General features: G+C 39.7%; 1 protein-coding gene across 1 annotated transcript in view; it reads left to right on the top strand.

Annotated features, from left to right (window-relative positions):
- The window catches only part of LOC149194153 (putative LRR receptor-like serine/threonine-protein kinase At1g06840), a 31,053-nt gene extending 9,620 nt beyond the window's left edge, over nucleotides 1-21,433 (top strand). The window contains exons 2-5 of the mRNA XM_089407566.1: nucleotides 4,252-4,401; nucleotides 4,865-5,145; nucleotides 21,003-21,054; nucleotides 21,162-21,433. Of these exons, the coding sequence (XP_089263692.1) occupies nucleotides 4,252-4,401; nucleotides 4,865-5,145; nucleotides 21,003-21,054; nucleotides 21,162-21,433 (755 nt within the window). The remainder of the gene's footprint in view (nucleotides 1-4,251; nucleotides 4,402-4,864; nucleotides 5,146-21,002; nucleotides 21,055-21,161) is intronic.
- The last annotated feature ends 1,761 nt before the right edge of the window (nucleotides 21,434-23,194 follow it).

Here is a 23,194-nt window from a genome sequence, read left to right as displayed (position 1 = left end):
AATGTCAAGAAAAGAGAAGCAAAGGTCAAGGAATGAAAAGGAAACACTAGCCAAGGAAAAAGACAAATTTTTGGGCAATTTCCTCTCACACATGTGAGTTTTTGGAGTAGTTGGAGTGGCTGAAGTTCTCTTGTAGGAGGGGTCGAAATTCTGAGACTATTGTAGTTCTGGAAGGGTTTGTCTCTAGTTAACCTAGTTTGACTGTGATCCTATTGGAAGGTCTTTTTGGAGGGATGACTTGGTGCTAGGAGGAGGACTTGGTCTAGAGTTTGGGTCTTTGTTGTCTCATTTGAAGATTCTATAAGAAGAGGAGCTTTTTGGGTTTTCCCCTTGGAAGGGTTTTGCTCGGGCTTTGAAACTTGACTTTATCTCTTGGTGAATTTCCACCTCATTTTTTAGCATCTTTGACTTGGAGAGAATCTTTATTTTCTCTCATTTATTTAATTTTTGGCTAATTTATTGCCACATTTTCCCCTAGACTTAGGAAAAGTGGGTTTTGAGGGTTTATAGTTGATTTTTACCCCTCAAACTGTGCCTTAGTAGAAAGTTTAGGAGTAGAGGTCCAATTTTGACCACTCATACCCCCTACAACTTCTCTAGACATCACTTATTACAATTTACATGGAAAATTTATTAAAAATCCCGTCATGTGAGAAAATTTAATCAATTAAAAAGGACACCTAGACCTAATCAAATTTCGCGAAGTTTTACGAGTGATATAACATGGTAATATATAATGACTCTAGACAGTAGGACTCACTTTAGACAATAGGACTCACTTAAGGCCTTACTATCAAGCCGCACTCCAACTTTGGGGTCATAACTAGAGAAAAAATTCAATTATTATCAAGCACTGAAAAACACAAATAACAAACCAAATAAAAAAGCCTCCCTAGAGTGAACTCACTTGATAACAAATCCCTAAGCTACCTAGGCCTGTAGGGCTTGCAAAATCTGAGTACAATGAAGAAGAAGAGAGAGAAGAAGAGGCTTAGAAGCCCTGATCATATCTGAGCTCTCTATGTGCAGGAATCCTCGAACATATCCTTGGGTATGGAGTCTTCAAGTGTACTTCAATGGTCAATAGGACGCATTAAAATAATAATAAACTTGCCTCCACATACGAGTCAATGGGTATAATTCATAAAGTTTTTGTATGATGAAAAATTAAAGTTGTACCTCCTGGTAATCCCCACCATTAGCTAAAGTCATTATAGAAGGAGACCATGTGTTGCTCCTCTTGTACTGACAAAACAACATGATGAACTAGAATCATACGTTATCACTCTCAATTCTTATTTAGGTGTTCCAAATTTGAGATGTTTGAGTGTTATGCTAAGCTAACCATGAACACATAATCATGCATCTTTCACCAATGATATGCCATAGCTGATAGCACCAAAAGGCATCTCACAACTGTCAATCAAGACATTAAGTGAAACCACAAACTCATGAATGAAGCAGATTTGATTTAGCCTATGGGGCATTCTTATGAAGTTATGACAGTTTTGGATAGCTCTCACCAACTTCAGGTTGGACCAGTAAAATGAATCTCCAATCACTCACAATTAATCGCTAGTCAAACTCTGCACTTCCCTCAAACAATCTGATTCAACTCTGGGTGAGTCAAACTTGTGTTGACCGAATTTGACTCATGGTCAATGCAAGTTTGACTTGCGACTCACCGATTAATTGCAATTTAGGCGACTGAGGTGATTTTCAACCCTAAATTCGATGAGCATGAGTTTTAACTTTTAGGGTTCTTGCATTTTTCATTGCGTGGTTTAGTTAGGTTAAAAATTAAACGTCGGTTCGTAACTAACTTTTCACTACTCAGGCCCACAACTCATACGCTGACACTAGAGTGTAGAGTACACTAGAGTCGGGACTCAGTACTTTGGATCATGTTTGGACTCATAAGAGATACTTTTTCATTCATGATATTTTGGACATCTATTGATATATGCATCGTTTGGACATGGCTTTATTTAATATCAATGAAAAATGTTTTTTTTTAAATTCAATATATGTGTATATATTTATAATTTTATTTATTGAATTCAACGATTTTTTCCTGATTTCTCCCCAATCCGATTAAAACTCTTCGCTCTTTTGCCTCACTGATTTATTGCCGATTCCAAGTCTAGTAACATTGGGTTGGACTGATCATCACCTTTCTTTCCTGGATTAAGCTTTCAACCTTTCCCAACTTCATGACACTAATTCAAAAGCGCACCTTATTTTCAAATGTGCTATCTGTTATGAGATCAGGGAGAGGTTTATTGCCTTAATTGAGATTTAGGTGGCTTGTTGGACACATTCTTTCTTTGTCCAGATCAGAGATACTTATTTCTTTTCCTAAGAGAGATTTTTAGTCATAAATTACATTCTCTGCATGGATGTCCATGACTAAAGCCTTCGGGAGGGTTACCTCATTATTTCCTGTTATACTGTCCTCTTAGGGCTGCAAGCAATAGGCAAAAGGCCAGAACCTCTTTAAAGTTTAGATATTATATCGTTGAAACCTCAGATAGTCTTACTGGCAACAGAATTGGGATAATTGGAATGATATGATTGTCTACCAAAATCCCTGAGTTTCGGCTACATCTACAAAACATTACAATAAGAACAAGCCCATCAATGTGATTGTACTGTAGTAGGCCACTGTCCCACAGGCATTGAGTGTTAACAATGTTTTTAAAATTTAACATATCTGAAGGAAAAAAATGCCCCAGCAATTGCCTACTGCCTTTTGAGTAAATGCATTTTATTTGATGAAAATCAAGAGTTATGGATATGAAAAAGTTCAAGAGATTTTTTATTGCAACAAAGGTGTTTCTTCATAAACAAACCTTCTTATGTTCATTTGACTTTGATAAGTCTTTGTCAGTGTCCATTTGAGGGGTTCAAAAGGAGGAGGCAGTTCTTTTTGTTTTTGACATTTGTTATAATGGGCATTGCATACTTCTAAAGTTCGAAATCATTCTATTCCTTTTAATGTTCACAGTTGTAGTTCACTATGTTGAGAAATCCAAAGTGTGACAGTTAAACGATTTCTCTTATTATGACATTATCTTGTGATGTTTTTTCATTATTATTATTTGTTCTTTCGAATTATCTTTTCTTACATTAAGACTAATGCCAAGCAACAAATAGAAGTGAACACAAGATGTAGGCACGCTGCCAGAGCAAAACTCCACTCTAGGGGGAAACCCAGTCAAAATTCTTCCTTAAGTAGATTCAAGATGAGAGAGCCAAGACCCTTATAACCTAGAGTAGGGACTCCCTCCATCAAGTCATCCTTGTTTAATCTTAATCAGTTTGTCATCCATGTCACTGTGTGAGCACTGAGTCCTTGTCACTGAGATGGTACCAAATTCTTGTCTCTGTGGCAGCACAGAAGCCTTGTCACTGTAATAGCACTGAGACTTTGTTCCTGTGGTAGCACCGAGATCTTTGTTACTGGACCGAGACCTTGTCATTGTGCCAAGACCCTATCACTGTGGTGGCACCAAAACCATCTCTGCAATATATAGCGAAATTATATCTTCATTATACTGTGCCTTCACCGAAATGCTAATACCGTGCCTTCACCGAAATGCTCAGAACTCATTCTCTGGAAAAGATCCAAACTGTCTCACTGTAATAGACCCAAAAATTTCTCTCTGAAATCCGAACTTGTCTCCTTTGCAATAGCACCGAAAACATCTCTCTGAAATCTGCAATTGTCTCTGAGATCCACGAGTTTATCTCTTCAATTTTGGTCGAAGGTTGCACTCCTATTTATAGTAGTTTCCCTCTTGTAATGAGCCGACATAAGTCCTTGAAGAGATGTGTCCTGTAGGCTGACTTGATGAATTATTTTGAGGCCGACTTGAAGGAGACTTGATGGAGGAGTCTTTGACTAAACAGAAATTGATTTTGACTTCAATAAACAGTCCTAAAGCCAGGCTTGACCTAAGACAATTGACCCAAGCATGAAACCCATGCTTTAACAAGTCAATTCAATTAATCAATAAAATTCTCTTTGCTTTCTTTTGACAAATATATTATATATTGACTCAAGTACAATTTATGAAGACCTAACCTAGTTACATTCTTCAGCACACTATTTGTCATGATGCTTGTTTGTTTCTGTGGCCAAATGGAAGTGCCTCTTTGTTTTTCATACTTTGAAGGAAAAAAATAATTAGCAGGGATTCATCTATGTGCATGAAATTGAAATTCTGATTCTGATGTTGTCTGGTACAGAGCGTGAATCTGGTTTGAGCAAGAGTGCTCTTGTGGGAATTTTGATAGGGGCCATTTTTGGCACAGCAGTAGTTACTTCAATTATTATGATTATGATTTCGAAGCGGCAGGCAAAATACAGAGAAGTTGCTTCCAGAAAGAAATTTCTTGGTAGGTTAGCTCTCTCACAATATCTCTCTTTCTTATGTGTAGGCACGTTGATAAAGATGTGTATGTTTCTGGCACTAGTTGTCAGGCAAACCCAGAATTGTAATCTATTTTTAGGGTTCTTTCTGCTACATATATGTCTATGTTCTATGCTGGACGACATTGAAGTGATCGGCACAAATAGTTAGGAATCAGGATGTCTTCCTAATTGATTTCCCTTATGCAAATAAAATTAATTTGATCAGTTTCTCACATTTCTCCTTGCCTTAACTATAGTTACGCAGTCTCATAAAATTCAGTTGTTGTTTCCTTGTAATCCATTTTTTATATTCCTAAATTCAGAAGATGCTATCTAGATAGTCGAATGAATCTTTTTCTAATAGAGACATGAGAAATTTGAATGTAGCCAATTTATCATCCTAGATTTGATGCCAATCTTATGTATCATTGTTTATTCCTATAACAGCAAAAGAGCGAGTGAAAGTGGCAGGTGTCAAAGATTTTGATTTTGATGAGATGGCTCTAGCTACAAATAATTTCAGTGTTTCCATGCAAATTGGACAAGGTGGCTATGGTAGGGTTTACAAGGGCCTTTTGAAGGATGGTACAGTAGTAGCTATAAAGCGTGCTCGGGAGGGATCTTTGCAAGGAGGAAAAGAATTCTCCAATGAAATAGAGTTGTTATCTCGATTGCATCATCGGAACCTTGTTTCACTACTGGGCTACTGTGATGACCAAGGGGAACAGGTACACTAATTGCAGTTCTTAGTCTGTTATATTTGTTTCCTTTTATCTGGAAAATGAATAGAATACGATATATGAGAGGACTTTATTTTGTTTTACAAACAATGTTTTACTCTCTTATAGTTTTGAATGGATTGTAGAGTAGGAGAATTTCAATGTGACTTACAAACGAATATTTTCCATGTTATATTTTGCAAATAACGTTTTGCTCTGTTATAGTTTTGAATGGATTGTAGGGTAAGAGGATTTCAATGTGACTTACGAACAAATATTTTCTTATGACCATTTCATGCCATCCTGGGATCCTTCCTTTCTAGCTATGGATCTAAAGAAAATATGTTATTGAGATTTTAGCGAGTCTATGGCAGATTTGAGGCTTGTAGGAGCTAAACATTCATCCTTGTTTTATTACCATTTTTGGTGTCTTATGTACACTAGGTATTATAGTATTATATTGTCTCAATTACATTTTTTGTATTGTAGATCTTACAATAAACCCAGGAATTTACATATGCTGAGCACTATATTGTGGATGTCCCAAAAATCAACCAACGATTTACAATATTTAGTATATGTTAATTAAGTAATAACATCAGTTGCTGCAATAGGATTTGGGGTTAGCCAAATTTTCACAGACAACTCATTGGTGCTTTGATGTTTTTGGTAAACACTAGACTTGACATATGCTTTGTTGTAAACACTTTAAGTCAATATATGATTGATTCCTTTCGTGCCCACTGGATTGCTGCAAAACATGTACTCAGATACTTGCATGGAACTATCCATCTGGGATTGAAATACATTGCTAAAAATAGAAGATTTCATGGATATACTGATGCTGATTGGGCTGGTAACTCTGCTGATAGAAAGATCACTTCTAGGTGCTGCTTTAGATTGGGATCTGCCATGATCTCTTGGATGAGCAGAAAGCAGAAGTCTGTTGCACTAAGTACAGCTGAAACTGAGTACATTGTTGCAAGCAAGGCTAGCTGTGAGGCAGCTTGGTTAGGAAGCTTATTGGGGAACTATTTGAGCAAGTTCCAGACACAACATATATATTGTGGCAATAAAAGCGAGATTCGTCTTGTAGAAAATCCTGTGTTTCATGACAAGTCCAAGCATATTGAGATCAAGTATCACTATTTCCTAGATATGGTGCAGAGAGGAGCAGCGAGACTCCATCACATCTCCACTAATGATCAGATTGCTGACATTCTTACCAAGCCTTTACCGAAAGGAAATTTCTTGGCTTTTAGAGAGCATCTTGGACTTATGGGCGTGACCTTTTCGGGAAGTGGTCACAACTGATCAAATAACACTGACCAAACTTTGCCCCTTGCTAGAGCTCACAGAATTAGGGAATGATGCCAGAAAGATCTTGAGGATGAGGGACCTCTGTTAAAGTTTCTAAGTTTACTTCGTTAGAAACCCTCCATGCACTTTATCTGATTTATTCCTACCTACTTGCTATTTTCCTTAACAAGTTATTTACAATGTAAATACTGAAAAATAAACACTAGTGCATACTCAACATATTACAGATCAGCAACTAAAAGAAACAAAAACAAACATGCCATATGGCACCATTATTTTTGGACTAATGTCCTCGGAAAAACCCAATGTGAGAAAACCGGTGCAGCTATCTGAGAGTTTTCTTATTAAGCAATATCAGAGTACAATCTGGGTGCTGACACTGGCCTACCCAACAGAGAATTTCCTTGGCAGTAATACCTCTCAGTTTCTGACAAATCTCCTGGTTGAAACCCCGGATAATCCTTCCGGCAGCTACTCAACACAAATCTGCTCTAGAAATCCCAACGTCAGCCTCTCTCTAGACTATGTCAGCTCCTCTTTGCCTCACGCTTGGCTCTGTGTCACTCTCCTTGGCTACTGCGCTACTCTCCCGGCACTATCTTTTCCTTTCTGTCTCTCTGTACTCAAATTCACCTCAATTGCATCTCCCGATCACTAATTCTATCTCTCATAGAAAACCCCGCTCTAGAGAATATAATGACTTATCACTCTGGTGTATTCTCCAAGTGACCTTCAAGCCTCCTCTTATACTTTTCCTGTTGACATATCAACGACCGAGATTAAGTCCCTAATCAATGGCTAATATTAAATCTGACTTGATCCATGTATTTTGGACCATTCTAACACAGATTCATATTAATACACATTAATATTTTATTTTCTGTAAGCTTAGACTTAGGTACTCCATTAAAAATATTAATTATTTTAATATATCCTGATCTTTTTAGAATCTGTCGAAACCCTTTTTGGGTATTGGAGATCTCATGTGCCCCAACCTCTCCACCAAATTTCAACACTCCCTCTTAGCGGGCGCTATGCTCTAGCAATACTCCTCACTGAGTATTACTCTGATCATCTGACATTGGTCCCTGTGTTGATGTTAGGCCTTCCTGCCCAACATCCTCTGCACTGCTACATTGTGTACTACTGCCGATGGTTCTGCCATTGCCACTGCTGCATCTGTACGACAGTTCCCTCTGCATCCGTGTTGTTGCTGGTCCTTTCTCCCAATACTGCATCCGCACTGCACCTCCTCTCACCATGCTGCATCGTGCTGCCCACTGCTGCATTGCAACTCAGCTACTGAGAAGTAAGTAACTGATCTCCCAATCTGACCTCCCTATTGGGCTAGAGACACCCACTGATGCTGAAGCTCCCTTTGTTGTTGACAAGTTCTCCCTCTTTGACCTCTGTGCTACCACAAAAACTCCCTGCATCTCGCATCGTCGCACACCTCTTTGTGCCATCCTGCATTGATTCAACACTCCTGTGCCTCTCGCACCACTGCAGCCTGCTAGCCTCACGCTGTCTTGGGACTCTTGCACTGTAGCTCTCTCTGCCGCTCCATCCGCATTTGTCTCTGCCCACTTAGCTAGTCCTGTTACTCCTCGTCGGGGCTCCCATAGCAAGGTCTAATCCAGGAGGCTGAGTACCTCGGGGATCTTGCCCCTCATCGCTTGTAGTCCGCTTGACTACAGCTCGATGTCTCCTCACTTCTTCTTAAGTGGCGCGTGTGCACTCATGGCACAGTGATCGTCTGTCAAAACTTCCTTCTCTGCCTATGCTAGCGCTGCCTTAGTCTCGGAAGACTCTCCCTTACTCCTCTTCCTTGGACACTGGGTCACATAATGACCCAACTCCCCACAGTGGAAGCACTTGATCTTGGAGAGATCCTTCTTCCTCCGCTTTTCCTGCTTTCTCTCTGATGCTAGGGCCACATCTTCCTCCTCCTGCTTGAATTTGATCCCCTTGCTGCTGCTAACCGTTTTTGACTACCGTCTGATCTCTTCCTAGCGAAGAGATGCCCACATCTCGTCTCAAGGTGAAAGTGTCACTCTGCCTAGTATACTTTGGAGAAATACTTCCCAGTCTTCTAAGACAACATTCAAAGTTGTCCTCACCATTAGCTCCTGATCCAGTGTCGCCCCTATAGCAGTAAATTGATCTCGGATCTCATTCAGTCCTCTAAGGAAGGTGTCAATCAGTTCTCCCTTCTTCATCTGATATGACCTCAACTAATTCTGAAGTAGCATTTTTCTTTGCATAGAAGTATGCTGGTACAACTTCTTGAGACCTTGCCACATCTCAAATGCCATTTCCTTCTCGGCTATGTGTGGTACTACATGATCCTTGACCCCGTCAAGGATAATGCTCTTGGCCCTTGCCATCGCCTCCTCGTACTTGTCATTATCATTGGGGTCGACTAGGACAGCTATTTCCTTCAAGGCGAAGTTCTTGACGCGATTCCTGTCAAGTATGGATAAGATTTTGGCCTTCCAAACTGCGAAGTTCGATGCTCCGTCCAACCTATCCTGGTCTCTTACTTTGTGTAGTGCCATGATGCTCCTCTACTTCCATCCTGGAAGTTCTCTGTTGGATTCCTATGAGTCTTTACTTCTCGTCTAAAAGTTCTCTTTTGGACTCCCTCTGAGTCCTGATTTCCCTCCTAGAAATCCTTCTGCCGCTGTCGAGATGCCCCCTACTTTGATCGTCTTGTGCAACCGCACCACTAATCCGAGTTCCTCGGCTAGAAACCCTTGATAGCAACTTCTCTGGCCTTGCTTTGTCAGGTACTGTTCTGATTACAATACCTCACCAGCTCCACTCTGCAATATTCCCGCAGCCTTCTAAACCCCTGCAACCTAAAGGTGAGAGCTCCTAGGCTCTGCGCAATACTGATACCGCAACCCAGCCTCTTCAACGAACTGCGTCAGCCCTCCCAGCTACTGCGTGGCTTTGTGTGAGGCTTCTCTTGCCTTCCTTCACCTCTGCGCTGCCTCTTCTTGGCTCACCCTTGATGATGTAAGCATTGCATCACCCTTCCTTGTTGCTTCTCTGCTAGAAACAACTTATGTCATCTCAGAACAACTGTTTTCAGCTGCTATTGGTCTGCTCGGCTGATGTCCTTTAGTCCTCCTGTGATCTGCAATCATGCTTTGATACCATGTTGAAGTTTCTAATTTTACTTAGTTAGAAACCCTCCATGCATTTTATTTGATTTATTCTTACCTACTTGTTATTTTCCTTAATAAGTTATTTACAATGTAAATACTAAAAAATAAACACTAGTGCATGCTCAACATATTACAGATCAGCAACTAAAAGAAACAGAAACAAACACACCACATGACACCATTATTCTTGGACTAATGTCCCCGAAAAAACCCAATGTAAGAAAATCAGTGCAACTATCTGAGGGTTTTCTTATTAAGCAATATTAGAGTACAATCTGGGTGTCGAAACTGGCCTACCCAATAGAGAATTTCCTTGGCAGTAATACCTCTTGGTTTCTAACAAATCTCTTGGCTAAAACCTTAGATAATCTTTCTAGCAGCTACTCAACACAAATATTCCCCAGAAACCCCAACGTCTGCCTCTCTTTGGATTGCGTCAGCCCCTCTCTACCTCACACTGGCCTTGCGTGAGCCCTGGTCGGCTCTGTGTCACTCTTCTTGGCTATTGTGCTGCTCTCCCGACACTATCTCTGCCTCTCTGTCTCTTTATACTTAAATGCCCCTCAGCTGCATCTTCCAATCACTAATTCTATCTCTCTTAACAAACCCTGCTCTAGAGAATATAATGACTGATCACTTTGGTGTATTTTCCAAGTGACCCTCAAGCCTCCTCTTATACTTTTCCTGTTGACATATCAATGACCGAGATTAAGTCCCTAATCAACGACTAAGATTAGATCTGGCTTGATCCATGTTTTTTGGACCTTTCTAACACAGATTCATATTAATACACATTAATATTTTATTTTACCTAAGTTTAGACTTAGGGACTCCATTAAAAATATTAATTACTTTAATATCTCCCAATCTGTTTAAAATCTGCCCAAACCCTTTCTGGATATTGGAGATCTCATGTGCCCCAACCTCTCCACCAAATTTCGTGGCTAGATCACATCCAATGCTACCCCAAATCAACATGCACCGAGTAGTGTGTGCCACAAGAGTAGGTCTCAATATGCATCCGACCCACAGTCTGGGATGTGGGAAGAGCCACCTATCTGGCCAATAGGTGTAGTGAGACTTGCCTGTGTGATTTGTCTAGGATGCAAGTGTTCCACCACTTGACACTTGGTTGTGTTTGAGTCTTGTCTGTGTGACTTGTTGGAATCTTGTCTATGTGATGTCCGTGTTCTATCACCTAATTTTTGAGATGAAAATTGGTTGAGTGTAATCCTTGTTTATGTGACATGTGATGGTTCTTTCCTTTCCAAGTTTGTGTTAAGTGGATAATTCTTCTTTATATTGCAACTTCATTGTTACATATGTTACAGAGCATAGTTGAACTAAGATGAATGAAAGAGATCAAAGGAAGCAAGAATATTTGATGCAAAAAGAAATTCCTCCCTAGCTAAGAGGGAGTGTTAAAATTTGGTAGCTCAGGGATGAATTTTTTCTAGAAGAAATCATATCTTTTAGTTATGTTTGAACTGCCTATAATAAAATTTCATTTCTAACAATTCTAATATGACTTTCCAAAAATTGTAAGTCACATCTCAATTTGGAAGAGACTTTCCAAAAATAGAAATTAATGTGTAAATGATCAATGATAATCCCCTCATATGGAATCCACTTGAAAATCAAATTAATCGTGATTATACACATCAAGAATTAATATTTTTATCCTTACTAGTATTATTATTATTATGATAGTATTATTTATAAAATAGTCTAAAGTCTTTCACCTTTAATGGATTAATAAAAATGAATTTTCTCATGGAATAAGTAATTTACATTGAGAATCTCTTACTTGGAAAATCGAACCTCTCTCTTGGAATAAAATAGTAACTCCACACTTGAGATAATGTAACTCTCCCTCTCTAATTCAATGTATGGCAAAAGTGTAACTTCTCTTCATTAAATGCACTTGTAACTCCCTCAATCAATTCGATTTGTAACTCTCACCAAATATCCTGTCATTTCTAAATGTAACTCTCCCTCTCTCGCTAATTCGAGTTGTAACTCCTCAAGGAAAGTGTACCTCTCTCCCTATTCTTTGGATGAATTACACTTTTCTTCAAGTAACTCCTCTCTCATGGAATTCAATTCTCCTATTATTAGCTCAAGGAATGAGTTCATTTTGTAACTCCTCTATTTTCTCATCTATTTAAGCAAGAGCAAGTGAGAGTTGAGAGTAGCATGTTCATTGTGAAGGAGAGCTAGAGTTGAGTGTGTGCAAGAGAAGTGCGAGAGAAAGTGAAGAGTAAGAGCAAGGGAAGCGCTGAAGCAAGTGTGAAGGGCAATATCTAATCAAGAAAATGAGGAGATATTCAAGCAAAAAGCAAGAGCACTTCAGCTGCAAGTTGATCGAACATTGGTGAATTTATTCATTCTCATTCTCTCTCTCTCTCTCTACTTTGTTGAACAATTGAAGAAATCTAATAGAAGAAGAATCATCTAGATTTTCCCCTTATGGGTTTTTCCTTGGTCATTGGACCTAACTCTCAGTGTTTCATATTTGTGCTTGATTGTCTTGATATGATCGTTAAGTTTGTGTTCTATCTATAATTCTGATCTAAAAAGTTGTGAAGAAGAAATTTGTATGCTAAGTAACTGTAACAACATAGTACATTCAATTTTCTCCAAAGTTTCTCCAAAGTACATTCAGTTTTCTGCAAAGTACATTCAACTTTCCAGAAAGTACATTCAACTTTCCAGAAAGTACATTCAACTATCTGCAATGTACATTCAGTTACATTCAATTTTTTGCATAATACATTCAATTTTTTACAAGCACATTTGATTTTCTCAGTTCTACATAAAACTTTGAAGTTTTTGCAAAGAATTTTTAAATTTTTGCATAGAACTTTCAGGTTTTAACACTAGAATCCCCACATAAATCGGTTGTCCCGATCACTCACTATGGTCTTGGGGAGACCACGCAACCTGAACGCCTCTTTGAAAAACAACTCAGTCACTTGTGAAGCTGATGACTAGGAGGGTATGGCGAAGAAATGGGCATACTTGGTCAGCCTATTGACCACCACATATATGTAGTCCCACCCCTGCGCTGGTGGCAACCCTGTAATAAAATCCATGGATATACTCTCCCATTTTCTCTCAGGAATGGGAAGAGGTTGTAGTAATCTTGTGGGTCGTGTCTTCTCTCTCTTGTTCCTTTCTCAAGTATCACACTCTTGCACATGCCTCAAAACATCCCTCTTGAGGCCCCTCCACATGAAACACTCCTGGATAGCTCAGTATGTCTTGAGGAACCCCTAATGTCCTGGTAGTGGAGATTCATGCACAACCTGCATAATCCTCTCCCTCGATTGCGAACCAGGTACCAATTAAATCTGATTCTTGTAATAAATCATCTCATCCATCACACAAAACCGGTCATTCTCTACCCCACCATCAAGGGTCTTACATGCATGATGATCCTTGGAATACTCAACTAATAGTTGTGCCTTCCAATCTGGGGTGATGCTCATAAGTGAGTGAGTGGTGGGCCTCCTAGACAGTGCATCTGCCACAACGTTCTGTTGCCCCTTGACATACTCTATGTCAAAGTTGTTAGTTTTTGGTAGCATCGGAAGTGCTCTAGCCTTGGAAATTGGTTGAGAGGCTAAGGCACACGAGTTCTAAAGAAACCAGAAACCATTTGGTGAAATTCCACCCGGATTGTATTTTATTAAAATAATTAATATTTTTAATGGAGTTCCTAAGTCTAAACGTAGGGAAATCAAAATATTAATGGGTATTAATCAAAATATGGGTGATAATGACCTAGAAGGCGGATCAAGTTATGTTTTAATCTTAACCTTTGATTAGAGACTTAATCTCGGCCGTTGAAGACTCAATAGGAAAAGTATAAAATGCAAGCTTGGGGTTCATTTAGAAGCACACACAGAGAGATTAAGGAAATTGATTTTCTGAGGTGAGAAGTTCTCAGGAGGAAAATTGATTGTGGAGATCTTGCATGGGCAATGAGAATCCGGAAGGACTTTCCGGAGAATACTGATAGAGAGGCGGAGAGAGCTTGCAGAGAGGCAGCACAATAGCCGGGAGAGATGACACAAAAAAGCTGTCTGTCACGCAAAATCCAGAACTGTCGGAACATTCGAAACTGTCAAGAACAGTTCTGGGAATTGCTGAGAACTGTTGGAATAGCCGGGAGAGCTGACGCAGAGGCGACACTATAGTCGGGAGAGCGTACGCAGAAAAGCTGCCTATCACGCAGATTCTAGAACTGTCGGAACAACCAAAACTATCGGGAACTACCAGAACAGCGGGGAGAGCTGATGTAGAGGGTAGAGAAGGAGATGTAGGGCTGATGCAGAGCCAACGTAGAAATAATCGGGGTTAGCCAGTCTTGTGTCGGATTAGCCGGAATTTTGCACGGTGAAGTGAGGTAAAACTCACTCAGATTTTCCGCCAGTATTTTCTTTGTAAAGGATTGCTAGATGAGCATCCTAGATTTGTATTCAAATATTTCTCCTGCATAATAATAAAACCCTCAGAGCTGCTACATCGGTTTTCCCGCATTGGGTTTTTCTGGGGACTATTGTGTCCAAAATAAGTGTGTCCTATGTATCTTGTTTGCTCTGTTTTCTGTTTCATGAGATCGAATATTTAATTAGTGTAGGTTGTAGAAGTAATTTGCTTTAGTATTCAAAAGAATAACTTGATGAATATTTAAAATCAAGTAGGTGAAGTAGATTCAGATTTGCTACAGTAGGGGTTCCTTCAGAATGTAGGAACTTTCACATGGTATCAGAGCATTGATTTTGAAACAGGAAGAGCAGATCCAACGCTGAGTAGTGAGGTCAAAAGCTGCACTTGGCAGCAATTTGAATTCCCTTTAAGGGATTGCGCAATCCTTGCCGGGAAGTAGATCCGAGGAAATCTCTCTCCGAGTGAGATGACAAAGAGGTACGATTTTCAGTTCGTGAGTTTGCAGAGGCAGAGGGAGTGATGTAGAGCCTCAGTGCAGTGCCTGAAGGGCGCAATTCTGCCGAGGCAAAAATCTGTTGGAAAAGAACGAAGACACGTAGAAGGAGGGGGTTAGTGAAGGCCAACCTCAGTGGCAGCAGTGGGAGTGGCATAAAGACGAAGGAGGAGGAGGAGAACACAACTTTAGCATTGAAGGGACAACAAAAGCAGAAGAGAAAGGACATTTCAAAGGTGAAATGTTTCAGTTATGGCAAGATGGGCCACTATGCATCCCAATGTCCTTTGAAGAGAAAGGATAAGGATGAGAAACATGATCCTAAGGCTGTTTCAACAAAGATTGACGAGGATGAGTTTGCCATGAGTGCCCATGCATCTCCGGAGGGAGATGGGGCGATATTGAGCTGTAGTCGAGAGAACTACATGTGGCCAGGATTCTTGAGGAGTCCACCTCTTGGATTAATTCCTTACTACAAGAGCCTAAGATTTAGTAGTAGCGAGATGGACTTAGTGTCAAATGATGCAGTGGATTATTTGGAGGACAGATGCAATAGCTTGGGACCAGAGATTGATCAACGCAGAGCAAGGTTGGCAATAGTGCAGGAGTCAGCAATAGCGTAGAAGATTCAGAGGGTCAGAATCAACAACAGTCAGATTCCAACATTCCTTGTATTATGCTGAACACAGTTAAGTTCAACTAATTTTGGATGTTTTTTAGTTGCTTCTCTCAGCAATTGAGTTGTAGTACGAATGCAGTGTTAGCAGTGGCAGTGCTAGCAACATAGCAGATGCAACGTTTGAGAGGGAGCTGTAGTGCAGATGCAGCAGTGACAGTGGCAGTGTCATGGGTAGTAGTACAGTGTTGGTGGTAGCAGTAGTTCAGAAAGGTGGTGCTTCAGAAACAGAGTAGCATGTAGGTGGACATTGTTGCTAGAGCACTTTCCTCGCTAAGAGGGAGTGTTAATTTTTGGTAGCACCAGAAGTGCTCTAGCCTTGAAAATTGGTAGAGACGCTAAGGCACATGAGTTCTAAAAAACCCTTAAACCATTTGGTGAAAGTCCACACGGAATGTATTTTATTAAAATAATTAATATTTTTAATGGAGTTCCTAAATTTAAACTTAAGGAAATTAAAATATTAATGGGTATTAATCAAAATATGGGTGAGAATGGTCTAGAAGGTGGATCAAGTCATGTTTTAATCTTAACCATTGATTAGAGACTTAATCTCAGTTGTTGAAGACTCAACAGGAAAAGTATAAAATGGAGGCTTGGGGTTCATTTGGAAGCACATATAGAGAGATTGAGGAAATCGATTTTTTGAGGTGAGAAGTTCTCGAGGAAAATCGATTAGGGAGATCTTGCAGCTAAGGGGCAATGAGAATCCGGAATGACTTTCCGGAGAATAATGACAGAGAGACGGAGAGAGCTTGCAGAGAGGCAGCGCAATAGCTGGGAGAGCCGACGCAAAAAAATTGGCTGTCACGCATAATCCAAAACTGCCAGAACTGACGGGAACTGTCAGAACTGTTGGAACAACCGAGAGAGTTGATGCAGAGGTAGTGAGTAGCCAGGAGAGTTGACACATAAAAGCTTCCTGTCACGTAGATTCCAGAACTGCCGGAATAACCGAAACTATTGGGAGCTGTCGGAGCTGCCAGAATTGTCGAGAACTGCTAGACTAGCCGGGAGAGCTGACGCAGAGGGCAAAGAAGGTGACACAAAGCTCGCGTAGAAATAACTGGGGTTAGCTAGTCTTGTGTCGGATCGGCTGAAATTTTGACGGGTGAAGTGAGGTAAAACTCACTTAGATTTTCCGCCAGTATTTTCTCTATAAAGGATTGCTAGATGAGCATCCTAGATTTGTATTCAGATATTTCTCCTGCATAATAATAAAACCCTCAGAGCTGCTACACCATTTTTCCCGCATTGGGTTTTTCTGGGGATTATTGTGTTAAAAAATAAGTGTGTCCTATGTATCTTATTCTTTGCTCTATGTTTTGTTTTATGAGATCAAATATTTAATTAGTGTAGGTTGCAAAAGTAATTTTCTGCAGTATTCATAAGAATAACTTGATGAATATTTAAAAATCAAGTAGGTGAAGTAGATTCAGATTTGCTGCAGTAGGGGCTCCTTCAGAGTGTAGGAATTTTCACAAAAGTCGTACGCTTGAATCTTGCTCACCACTTTTGTTGCTTGTCTTGCATCTTTTTTTGCTCCCATAAGAACCTAACACTGTTATGGTCAGTCTTTACCTTGAACCGGTTGCCCACCAAATACTACATGAACTTGGCCAATGCATGTATGATGGCCAACATCTCCTTGTCATAGACAGAGTAGCCTCTCATGGGGCTGTAGCTTCCGACTCTCGAAAGCAATAAGATGTCCACCCTGCATCAAAACTGCCCCAATGCCCTTCGTAGAGGCACCACACTTTAGTATAAATGGTTGTGGAAAATCTAGCAGTGCTAACACCAGAAAACTGCTCATCATCCTCCTCCAGTGGGTCTAAAAGGGCCTCCATTGGGTGGGGGTGGTGCTCCTCCTCCTCCACTTCCCCTAATAGTTTGCAACTCACCACCTCATACATCATCCTCCTGCTCAATGTCATCCTATGACTCCTTGTCTTAGAACACCTCTATGTAATGGGCCTTGCCCTTGGTGCACCTATGCCCAGGTGCCCATGGCTCCTGACAGGTGAAGCACAACTTCCTCCTACGGATGTCTCTCCTAGTCTCCTCATCCAGTTGCCCACACCCCTAAGCATCTCTATGTGGTGGGGATCTAGTATCTTGACTTCTCTGTGGAAAAGGGGCTCGAGGTGGCATTGGTGCTCTCGTCCTGGGAATTGTGTCTTGCAAATCCCATGTGCAATTCACTACCTCCAGAAGAGTAGCAGGCTTTCTCTACCTCACTAACCCACACAGAGGCTCAACCAAACCCTCTCCGAATGTATAGACCCTCTTGGCCTCTGACAAGCCTAAGACCATCACTAATTTCCTTAAGAACTCCGCTGTGTAGTGCTTAGCGTTGCCGATCTACTTCAGTTGGGTCATCTCCTTGAAATGGGTCTCAAAATCCCTCTGGTTAAAGCCCTCCATAACCCTTGTGTGAAGTCGTCTTAAGAAGTCACATCAGGTGTGCCCTAGCATGGCCAACCCATGGAACCACCAGTCATGTGTCTTACCCTCTAGATGCAACGTAGCCATCTTAATGGCCTCCACCTCTGTCATTTGGTTGAGCTGGAAATATGTATTGAGCTTCTCCACCCATGCTCTAGTCGTACTCTTGGAAGAGCCATTGAATGTAGGAAGGTACAACCTCCCAAATGTGCGCTGCAAATATGAGCCCTATGCATATGAACCTCCAACTCCTTTGCCCTTATTGCCTTGCTTCAATTACCAATAATCCTTGAACCTCAAGGCAGTTCAAAACTCTTCCCCTTGGGACTATCACTCACAAAAATACTTCCCCATGGGCATCTTGTCCTGATTTTGCTGCTCCCCAGTCCTGACAGCCACAAATGTGGGTATAGTAGCCCTAGTGGGCCCACTGTAAATGTGAGGGTGGCTATGAGGAGTATGAACATTGAACTGGTGGGATGCCCCAAAACTCTCTCGCACAATGAATTCCCTGTGGGGCTTGTTACTACTCAAACTAGTAGGGGTTCTAAGAAGGGATCCTATAGGGAAATTGTTGAAATTACTAAGTCTAACCTGTTAGAAATCCCTACAGCATCCTCTGGTTTAAATTCTCCTACTTGTTTATTACATTAACAAGTTATTTATAAATGCTTCACACGAGATCATACTCGTAGCTATGTATTCGGTCTTGGTGGCGAAGAATAGTGGCATATCGAGCTATCTGGTGGTTGCAAAGCATTGTTGGCTATCGGTTGAAGACAAATCTAGGAGAAAATTTCTCTTATAGGGATCACCCACTAGTGGTGGGTAACATTTGGCTCCAACTAGGACATGATCTCTCAGTAGAGTACACAAACCATGTACTCGAACGAGGAGGTCATGAAAACACCAACAATCTCTTGGGATCGTAGACATGTAACCTGCACATCAAAGATAGAGAAAATGGGGCAACATGTTTCTATGGTGAACTTTGACCGCCCATGCTTTTGTTAGTCCATAAAAGTAAACAAGAAATAAAACTTACTCTAGGATGCAAATTTAATCTAAATGTACCTAATCTAGCATGAGAACATGATATGATGATAGAAGCTATGCAAAAATCAATATGCAATGCATCCTACTCTACCATGCATGTTATATCATGCAAATACTAAGTGTAATCATATAGCCAATGTAACCAACATATTATTAAATATAAATAAAAGCATTTTCCCTTATGAACAACCATGAGGCAAGGGACCCAAATATCACTTTTCCCATTGCAAGATTTGCTTCATGAATGGTAAGGGTGGGGGGCAGGAACATTTGAGGACCATGCATCAAGGGTCATGGATGAGGAGGGAAGAGAAGAACCCAACTTGTGTAACCTTTCTTGCAACGATAATATGGAGAACTCAACCGTGACCAAGCTCATAATTTTTTGATGAATAGAAAGCTTGAGCATATCCTGCTCTTGGCACGAAGAGATAGATGGCTCATACACATTCATAATCACATCATCTTGATTATTGAGGGAGGAACGAAGTGGAATACAATCATCAAAATCTTGGGAAGAACCACAACCCCCTTTCAAGGCATTGGGAAGGCTCCTCAATTTCATGGTTCCCAAGAGATTCATTAAGAGGGGTATCAAACTCCTCTTGGCTACTAATGACATCATGATCATTGGGTTGAAGATCATCATCTTGAAACATATAAAATAGGCATCTCCAATGATTCATTTGTTGCCATGCAAATTTTCACAAGATTCTAGATACGGAGTTGCCAGTGTGAACATGAAATGCCTTGAAAGATGCTTGCTTCACCCTACAAGCATTGACTTTAAAGTTCAATGAAGAACTAGGGCTTCGCTCTTCCAATGGAGTCTCCAAAAGTATATATCAATGATGCCATATAGGAACAAGAGACACGTCTTGTGTCTGGAGTAATGTCGCCAAAAATGTTGCCACACAATCTAGCAGAGGTCCTAGGAGGGCAATGACCATAATGATAAGGGATAGAGCTCATGTTTGGCTTTTGCCCATGCACTAAATTTTTGTCTCGACCATCTTTTGCATTTTGTGGTACATTTCCTAATGTGAGTTGTCAAATTATGCTTTTGTCTTTCTTTTTAGATGTGCCAACCATCTGGGCATCGTTCCATACCCGACCCAAAATGTGGACAAAGGGAGGGGGAAGCTAACTCCTTGTGGACCCAATGGACAAATGTGGACCCAGATGGGGAAAATTTGAAAAGGGCTTGTAATGAGCAGAGGGGAGTGAGATATATGGTATTGGGAAGTGGGTCTACACAACCAAACTTAGATTTTCGCATGTAGTGCCACATCTAAAGCGAGTAGCCAGGAGAGGAGATCCCACAGGACTAGGATACAAGGGTAACCCCCAAGTGAGGCAAGGGAACAAGAGTACAATCCAAGCCCATTCTTTCCACTGAACCTCCCCACTAATCCATGTTTAGATGTGCCCAAGAAAAACAAGCATAATCAACCAATTACATAATGAAAAATCACACATTTGAAGTTGGAAGGCCCACCTTCAAAAATACGATCATTATAGATGAGCAAGGGCACACAATAGCTGGCTCAAGTGGCAGAGAATAGTGGCACATCGGACTATGTGGTGGCTGCAAGGAGTTGTTGAATGCTGGCTGAAAATAAATCTAGGAGAAAAATTCTCTTATAGGGCTCACCCACTAGTGGAGGGTAACAATACCACAACAAGGTGTTCAACTTACCATTTCCAATATTTATTAGTTTAGAACTCAAAAAGTCATCTATATCTTTCAAATTCTTCCAAGATAATATCCATGAATCAATGTAAAGTTAGCTCACATGCATTTTTGGATATATGTCAGGATTGTTTTGAGAGAAGCTTATATAATCCTTTATGAATGATATGTATAACTTCTATCTTAGAAAGTTTAAAAAAAGAGTTAAAATCTATAACCAAACATATATACATAATCAATGTAAAACTTTTTACTTTGATATTTTTTTTATTTCTTTCATGTTAAAAAATATGGAAAATGGATAAATCTATGCTAATGTTAAAGACAGTGTTATGCTACCTACCCTGCAATTTGAAGTTTTCAGAGGATGTTCTTTTAACCAATAAAACATTATTAAAAAAACATTTCAATTCATGAAAGTCCAAAGAATAAAACGTTCGTAAAAACATTTTGATTCAGGAAAAATAATTGTTTAAATTGTATCAAACTATGTAACATTATGTCAATGGATAGTATCTAATGGAAGAAGGTTTTAACGTGTTTCTTATGTAGATGTTGGTTTATGAGTACATGCCAAACGGAACACTACACGATCATCTCGCTGGTAAAGTCTGTCGCCATTCCTCTGTTCATATATTATACATTATTCCATGAACATGCTTCAGTATGAAATGTAGGTCAATGATGAGGGAAATATGTTATCATTGACAGGAAACTTCCAATTAAAACCTCTGGACTTTGCCCTACGTCTTCGCATCGCTCTGGGATCAGCGAAAGGCATTTTGTATCTCCATAACGAGGCTAATCCTCCCATCTTCCACCGTGACATAAAGGCAACCAACATCCTACTAGATGATAAATTCAATGCAAGGGTTGCAGATTTCGGACTGTCAAGGCTTGCTTTATTACCGGATATAGAAGGTTCAGCTCCAGATCATGTATCAACTGTAGTGAAAGACACCCTGGTAAGATGCAAATCCTGACATGATATATGCATATGATTTCTATAGCTTTTTATTATATTCATGAGCAATGGATAACTATATATTTATTGTTTTGCAAGGTTATCTGGATCCAGAGTACTTCTTGACTCACCAACTGACTGATAAGAGTGATGTATATAGTTTTGGTGTGGTTCTTCTTGAGCTTTTGACAGGCATGGAACCTATTTCACATGGAAAGGACATTGTCAGGGAGGTACATGTTCTTATCAATATGACCTTCGTCCATTTTTTCAATTACTGCATCATTTTTTTTGGGCTTCCATTTTTGTGGACATTCATATGTTGGAGCAGAGTATTAATTTTTTCACATTGTTTTTTCCACTGTAATTTATTTGATAACACTTTAGTGTTATCAACTTTGTGCTGGAATGAGGGAGGAAGCTATAGCTTTACTGGTTTCCCTAGCACTTGTAGCTAATTGTGTTGGTTTACAGGTGAAGACGACGTATCAATATGGAAGTATGTTATCTATGATTGATAAGCATATGGGTTTGTTTCCTTCAGAGTTCTTGGAGCCATTTGCCATTTTGGCACTGCATTGTTGCAGGGATGTGACAGATGCACGCCCCGCCGTGGCTGAGGTTGTGCAAGAGCTTGAAAAGATCCTCCAGTTAATGCCACCAGGGGCAGGCCGTACACTGTCCATAGAATCTCATATTTATCCAATGGACATTGAAAGAACGGAGATCGAAATATCCACAGAAAATCCTTATATATCTTCTGATATCTCTGGGAGCAACCTCCTTAGTGGAAATATTCCTGGGGTTGCACCACGTTAATATTTATATATATAAGTGAAGAGATACCTATGCTCCTCATCTGCAATCCCCTCATCTTTGCAGGTGTTATGAAATGAATTTGACAAACTTCAACGTTATATAAACATATGCCCCTCATCTTTGCAGGTGTTATGAAATGATTTGACAAACTTCAACGTTATATAAACATATGCCCCTCATCTTTGCAGGTGTTATGAATTGAATTACAGAAACAACAGGAAGTTAAATTTTCCTAACCTCCTTAGTGGAAATATTCCTGGGGTTGCACCACGTTAATATTTATATATATAAGTGAAGAATACATATGCCCCTCATCTATGCAGGTGTTATGAAATGAATTTGACCAACTTCAACGTTATATAAACATTTGTCTCTCATATTTGCAGGTGTTATGAATTGAATTACAGAAATAACATGAAGTTAAATTTCTGTGTTTGGAATAAATTTGAAAGTAATTTTATTTGTGGTTTTTCTAATTAGATAAACGGCAGAAAATTAGAACTTTTGGAATAAATTTGCAAATAATCCTACTTGCTTATAGCCTTAGAATTACATAAACAGGAAAAAAAAAAAAGAACTTTCCTGATCAGTTGATATCCTTTTTCCATGCTTTAATTTAATTGGAATTTAAATATTACATGAAGTTTAACATTTTCAAAGATGTTCAAATATACTTAAATTCAATTTTGCATATTCTATGCGTATAATCTTACATGGTAGGCTTCGTGAGAAGAACCTATATAATTATAGCATAAATAATAAACAAATAGAAAGTGTCAATATTTTATTAATATAGTCCTTTCTCTAACCATAAACTCACCATTGAAACTCGCGTTGAGAGGGAAACGTATAATTTAAGTGATTGGAGATTAACATATAATTGGAGACTTATTGGAAGTCTCTGACGACATGTAATTAATTAATTAATTTTTGTTAAAGAAAAATATATATAATTTATTAA

Source organism: Pinus tabuliformis, chromosome 2_2 (genome assembly GCF_031772625.1).
Source record: "Pinus tabuliformis cultivar Carrire ecotype Pingquan chromosome 2_2, CPIR1, whole genome shotgun sequence".
Classification (NCBI taxonomy): domain Eukaryota; kingdom Viridiplantae; phylum Streptophyta; class Pinopsida; order Pinales; family Pinaceae; genus Pinus; species Pinus tabuliformis.
The sequence above is the reverse complement of the archived record's forward strand: the minus strand, read 5'-3'. Positions and strand labels throughout refer to the sequence as shown.